The sequence below is a fragment of the Penaeus japonicus genome, unplaced genomic scaffold (genome assembly GCF_977035675.1).
Source record: "Penaeus japonicus unplaced genomic scaffold, GWHDUDI00000001_assembly GWHDUDI00000015, whole genome shotgun sequence".
Taxonomy (NCBI): domain Eukaryota; kingdom Metazoa; phylum Arthropoda; class Malacostraca; order Decapoda; family Penaeidae; genus Penaeus; species Penaeus japonicus.
In genome coordinates this window covers 37,199,534-37,206,541 of record NW_028234417.1, presented here as the reverse complement: position 1 = coordinate 37,206,541, position 7,008 = coordinate 37,199,534, and the positions used below count along the sequence as shown (strand labels likewise).

General features: G+C 37.5%; 1 protein-coding gene across 1 annotated transcript in view; it reads left to right on the top strand.

Moving 5' to 3' along the window:
- The first annotated feature begins 393 nt into the window (after nt 1-393).
- LOC122245038 (DNA-directed RNA polymerase III subunit RPC1-like) overlaps nt 394-7,008 on the top strand; it is a 13,910-nt gene continuing 7,295 nt past the window's right edge. The window contains 8 exon segments of the mRNA XM_086544275.1: nt 394-506; nt 2,260-2,472; nt 3,158-3,307; nt 3,931-4,177; nt 4,460-4,566; nt 5,263-5,396; nt 5,771-5,961; nt 6,324-6,418. Of these exon segments, the coding sequence (XP_086400401.1) occupies nt 2,293-2,472; nt 3,158-3,307; nt 3,931-4,177; nt 4,460-4,566; nt 5,263-5,396; nt 5,771-5,961; nt 6,324-6,418 (1,104 nt within the window). The 5' untranslated portion in view covers nt 394-506; nt 2,260-2,292.

Here is a 7,008-nt window from a genome sequence, read left to right as displayed (position 1 = left end):
ATCCGAAAACAAATAAAGAAGTAAAGGAGTCAATAAAATAATGATATGAATTATCGGTTCACATCTTACACACGTGAAATCTAACTATGCTTTTGTATCCCCTGAAATCCAGTACTTTCAAAAACACATGGAAAGAATAAGAATAAAGTAATAATAATAGTTGTTGATATAATTGAGGTGATGATAGAATAGTTCATAGGAAATTATGATAAATGTATAAGAATGGTGAAACACGAACTAAACCTTATTTACACACGTATCCTCTATACCGCATTGAAAAAAATACCATAGAAAAATACAAAATACCCCATATCAATAAAATAACGTATAGAAATATACACAAGTTTAAAAAGAACATAAACAACCAACAAAGAGCACAAAACAAAAGAGAACCAAATCTCGACAAAACACAACCAAAACAACACGAGAAGCGAAAAGTGTCGAATATGTCGTTATTTTAGCCTTTTTTTTCACCCTCAGAGCGATATTTCTTGGCCGAATACTGGGTATGTGAGGCTTTATGGTTTACAGGAGTGTGTGTATGTGAAATGACATGGCCTGTTATGCTCTTGGTGTTTGAGAGACACTAAGGATTGTAGGGAACGTGTGGAAGTGTCGAGATATTTCTTTGGAAGAGAAATTCAAGGGTTTGTTTTCGTTTCTTTGTGTTTTTAGGAGTCTTATTTCGTGACTTGATTCAGGTTTTAACATTTTGTGCCCTGTGGGATGATTGTACGGAATGTCTTGTGTATATATATATTTTATTTTGTGGGGAATTTTAACAAACATATATTTTTCCGGGATGCCCTCTGAAAGTACTTCTTGTATTGGTTGAAGATTAATATGATAAGTGTCTATGTTTATGTCCTATTTAGTTTATCCATATTCTAGGTCATCCCCTATGGTATGTACTTACAGTCTCGCCTTCTCGGCTCAATGAAGTAGGGAGCTTGAAACCTCTGTCTGCCGCTTGTTCACGTGAAGATTTGCAAATTTACAAAGAAATTTTCAAAATAAACTGATGATTTGTGCTGTGTTATTATTGTGTAATATTTTATGAATGGGCTTTATCTTAACCCATTGCGTACGGGTGTCATGATATACGTGTCGGCACCGATTAGGCCTAAGAGACGGGTGTCAATGCGTGTATGTATGACGCGACATCAGGATCTGCTCACAGTTGAAGCATGCACACAGTCAGTAAAGTATTATGATTGTAACGACGCAAGCTCCAGAGCTACAGGGTTCCAAAGTCAGGTGAACTTGCATTTTGTGATGGATTTATGGAAAAATGTTGTTTGGGCTCGTCTGCGCAACCCAGATGGCGGAGAAAACAGTTTCCCCGTCCCTCTAGTTTTCAGCTGGTGCCGCTAGTGTCAATTCACGGAAAGTTCCAACAACATTCTTGCAACTGTGAGGCTTTGTAGGTGCAACAAGATGACTCAGCATTGTATTTATGGCACACATGCTGCGCAGCCTAGAATATGGCCGACTCTCATGTGATAGGCAGTCGGTAAAGGTGCATGATAGAGAATATGATGACAGACATTCTTCTTCGGAATGAGGAAGGGGGGGGTGGAAATACTGTGTGATGGTATTGCATGATATGATGTAACATTTTGATATATTGTAATATTAGAAATTTGGGTAATTATTTAGTACAAAACTACATGAAGATAAGAAGAAAATTTCTTAATGGTATTAAAAGAATTGACAATACTTTTAGGTATAAAAAATAATGCTCGCAAAGTAAAGGTAAACTCACAATCCACTGTCAATATCAGCGAATCTACACATCAAGGTTTCACGTTGCATCTTTGTTTAGCCCTCCATCAGCGATCAATAATCCTATACCACTTATATATACTTTGATCTCTCCAAGCAGTTTATCATAAATTAAAGAACCAGTCCAAGCTCTGTCCAGCCAGAGTAAATGTGGTAGATGCTTGTTAGCTGTTGCTTGAGGGTGGAACGCAGAGGCTCTGGTATTACTCAATGTTATCCTTTCTGGGTAATTATCGAAATATTCCTAGATGCTGTTTTCAGGGCACTGAGTTACTTTGAAGAACAAAAGGCAATAAAGACACCTTACACTCATTTACTCCCTCTTTCTTATTGTGTTTAGACATCAATCATTCATATCAAGCACAGTTGGCACAACAGTGTGTTCTAAATTCACAATAAATCACATTTGCCATAAATTCGCCAAAAATACTCACCCCTAGAGTTAATCTTCCAAGTTCACCCTCCTTGTTCCAGGTTTCTTGACACCCCACACAACACTCAGCCAAGATGAAGGAGCAGTATCGGGAAACGGATGTCGTCCGCAACATCCTGGACATCCAGTTTGTGGTGATGTCGGCACAGAACATGCAGCAATGCAGTCACGCGCACATTGTGTCGTCAGAGCTCTACAACCCCAATGCGAATGCAAGAGAACCCGCCTCTCATGGTGTCTTGGATAGACGAATGGTATGGCAAGAATTTTTTTTTTCTCCTTCCCTTTTTTTTTTTTTTTTCTGTGATCTCTTATTTTTTCTGATTTTTTTTTCTTGTTACTCCAAGTTCATTTTCATGTTGTTTCTTTTTATCTGTCCTCTTCCTCCCCCTATTCCTCCTCCTCCTCCTCCCTTCCTCTTTCTTCTCCTCCTTCTCTCCTCCTCTTTCTTCTCCTCCTCCTCCTCCTCTTTCTCTTCCTCCACCTCTTTCTTTTCCTCCTCCTCCTCTTTCTCCTCCTCCTCCACTTTCTCCTCCTCCTCCTCCTCCTCCTCCTCCTCCTCCTCCTCCTCCTCCTCCTCCTCCTCCTCCTCCTCCTCCTCCTCCTCCTCCTCCTCCTCCTCCTCCTCCTCCTCCTCTTCCTCCTCGTCTTTCTCCTCCTCCTCCTCTTCTTTCTCCTCCTCCTCCTCTTCTTTCTCCTCCTCCTCTTCTTTCTCCTCCTCCTCCTCTTCTTTCTCCTCCTCCTCCTCTTCTTTCTCCTCCTCCTCCTCTTCTTTCTCCTCCTCCTCTTTCTCCTCTTTCTTCTCCTCCTCCTCCTCCTCCTCTTCTCCCCCCTCTATTTTTTTATAATGATAATCTGCAGAAAACAAAATACTAATCATGAAAAAGAAAAAAAAGGCATAAACCTTCTACCTTGCCTGTACTATTCAACATCTCTCAGGGTACTAGTCAAAAAGATGTGACATGCGAGACCTGTGGCAAGAATCTAACGGACTGCATTGGTAACTACGGCTACCTGGACCTCGCTCGACTGGTGTTCCATGTCGGGTACTTCAAGAACACGATCCACATCCTCCAGAACATATGTAAAGTAAGTGTGTTTGGTCTTGTTTATTATGATGTGTATTTTTTTTTTTACAAGTTGGATTTGCAAATTTGAGGGTTTGTTTTTTTTGGGTGGGGAGGAAGGGGGGGTGGGTGATCAGATGGGATCTAGTGTAAAATATAGTGAAAAATAAAAAAAAAGGTTGATATGAAATTATTTTAGTTATACTTAGTCATGTAACTGCAGGTGCTCTTCATACTTCATATACTTGTATATTTTCAATTTGTAGATAGTTTGACAGATGTTGATATTGTTAATTTGATTTCATTGTATGATTTTACGTGCTATCAAGAGTAGCATTGTTACTCAGTCTTATACCACTTTCCTATAGATTCTTGTTTTTAAAACTGAGATTGCTGATTAAAAAAGAAAACCTTACATAGCCATATTTCTGCTGTTGATAATTTAGTATTGGTAATTTGTATTAACATTATTTTTAGGATCTGTATTTGAGCATTGTAGGTTGCAGAGGCTTACAACAGGTCTTATTGATAAGACACTGTTATTATTTAATCACAATTATGATGATGTAAATGAATATATGACCCTGACATAAATTATTGCATATGTGTGAATAATACTTTTAAAATTTCTGGATATCCTCGCAGTTCTGTGCACACGTCCTCCTCAAGCCGAAAGACAAACTTTTACTGTGTGAGCAGTCCAAGAGATTAAGCTCATACCTACAGAAAAAGGCTCTGTACAAGCCTGTCAATGAACTCTGCAAAAAAATGAACTTGTGACTGTACTGTAATGCCAGAAATGGAGCTGTGAAGAAACTCCCTCCCCTGAAAATTGTTCATGGGAGGTTCAAAACGGTCAAGAAGGGGGACCCTCTGCTGACAGACTATTTTAGTAAGTGAAGATCTCTGGAAAGGATTGTGAATAGTGTCATAGTTCTCTTTGTCTATCTTGGGAGCTTTTGATAATGATTTTTTTTCTTTTTTTTTGTGGTAAATGATTTTGGAATTCTGACACATTAAAGTTTATTAGAAAATGATTTAGGGAGTTTGTCTGAATGATTTCCCCTAAACCTCTTCAATTTTCCAAAGAGAGAGAAAAAAAAAATTCCATGTTCGATGGAAAATATTTCTTATGCTCCTTATTTTTTTAAACATTTGTTTTTCCTCCTTACAGCCCAATTTGACACAGCATTAGAGTACAACAAAGACTTGGAGGCGCAACTAGCGTCCAATGTTGTGGAGTTCCTGAACCCTAGTCAGGTCCTCGATCTGTTTGAGAGGGTAGGTGTCCGTGAAGTTTGATTTATTTATTGTAATGTCCATCATTATTTTGTCCCTGTTGATAAAGATTTAATAATATATTTATTTTGTGCATATTTTCCTTTCATAAGATTCTTTAAAACTCTTTATGAATCAGATATACTTCTCTTGAGCACGCAAAATAATGCTTTGGTTTTTAGCCTTACATAACCTGCAAAAGGTCTTAGATAATTTTTCTTTGTAGCTATGGCAATCTGTACTTTTCTTCAGTCATGTGACTAATTTGTCATATTGACCACATCTCCTGTGAATTGGTATTTGATTATTAAAATGTTATTGACTAATTTGTACTCATGGCCATACATCCTAGAGAAAGTAGAGAAGAAACTCTCATCTTGTCACTTGTGTTCTGGCCTACAACTGATTGAGCATAGCTTCCCTCATATTTAACTAATCAGATTTACGTATTTCTTGTCTGTATTAAGGACACTAGACAGATTTTTCAGAGCTGATACTGAGGGTTCTGGATTGAAAGCTACTTGAAAGTTATATGATGAATTTGGCCTAAAAGAGTTAATCTTTACAGATTTTTTTTCTTCTCAGGTTTGTATGATTTTGGTCATCTTCCTTTCCTTTTCTATTTATAATTAATATATATATTAATATCAGACAGGAGATAATTATCATGGAAAATGACTGGCTTGTATCTATCTTCAGATTCCTCTCTCGGACTTGCCACTCTTGTGCATGGACCAACAATTTTCGCACCCGAAGGATCTCATTCTCACACGCCTGCTAGTCCCCCCAAACTGCATCAGGCCATCTGTGATCTCAGAGCTCAAATCAGGAACGTAAGTTGTTTGTGTTTGTTGGCTTGTGTGTTTGTCTGTAGTTTCCTTTTGTATGGCGTGTTTGGTATGGAAGCATTATGATTTTGTATAGATGTTCAGTTTCATTTTATATGAATATTAAATTTTATATTGTTTTTTGATTTGCATTTATTTTTGTGATGAATATTTGTTTGTTGGTGGCCTGTATTTCTTATTCATTATAATTATTTTTTAATGAAAATTCTTCTAATAGATGCTTTGTTTTTTCACAAAACAGGATGACAATAATACACTTTTCTCTCTCTCTCTCTCTCTCTCTCTCTCTCTCTCTCTCTCTCTCTCTCTCTCTCTCTCTCTCTCTCTCTCTCTCTCTCTCTCTCTCTCTCTCTCTCCAGGAATGAGGACGATATCATGGTCATGCTTACAGAAATCATCTTCCTCAACAACCTGATCAGTAAGAGAAGCTCCGGGAAAGTGCAGAGCATCCAAGACTCCTGGGAGCACCTGCAACTTCACGTGGCCTTCTTGATGAATTCGGAGATATCGGTGCCGCATGACCTGAACATGGTGAGGAACTATTATGGGAGTGCCTGATTGGGGATGGCCTGGGAATTGTGGTTTGAATGATGGAGAGAAAAGAAGAAAGAGAGAGAAGAGAAGAGAGAAAAAGAAAAAAAAAAGAAAGAAAGAAAGAAAGAAAGAAAGAAAAAGAAGAGAGAGAGAAGAGTTGGAGGAATGGTTTGGATTATGAGGGGAATGTGCTTGTGGGGTGGGTTGATGGATTGGATTGAAGTATATATATTTTATATGCGTTTTTTTTTTTTTTTTTTTTAAGATTTATATGTATATACTTATATATATTAAAACAGACACACACACACACACACACACACACACATTTTTTTCATCTAGCCATTTTGAAAATATAATTTTGTCTTCCCGTCTCAGGCTCAGGGTGTTTCCGTGGTAACCTGTCAGGAAAGCGTGTCGATTTCTCCAGCCAAACTGTCATTTCCCGCGACCCCAACCTCAGAATTAATGAGGTGAGTGAGAACCTCACGAAAAGTGGATGGAATTTAATTTTATGGTCTGCTGTACAGTGTGTAACAGTATGAAGATTACATTTTGGAAAATAATACTGATTTAGTCTTTAAAGCAAAAATTTAGTTACATAAACCAAAGCAATTTTAAGATTTATGTTCCTTACTTAAAATTCTGCAAGAAGTGTTTTTATATTCATGGAAGCTCAAGGATATTTCATAAATTTCAGTTGATCTCACTATCCCTTCTCTGTTCATTCATTTGCATTGCATCCCTCTTTCATCTTTTTTCAACTTTTTTTATCCTCAGTTTATCATCTTTATCTCATCTTTCTTCATTCATCCTTCATCATCTTCATTGTCATCATCTCTTCATGCTTCTTTCATCTGTCTTCATTTTTCTTTCATTGTTCTCTATTCTTCTTTCATCAGGTGCATCTTCTTCTTTTCATTCTTTTTGTCTGTCTTTATTTCATCCCTCCATTCCTTGTACATCATTTTCAAGTTCATCTTCCCTTAATTTTTCTCTCATCTCTCCATTCTCTCTTCACCATGGTCATGTTCATAGTCTCATCATTTTTCTTTCATCTCTC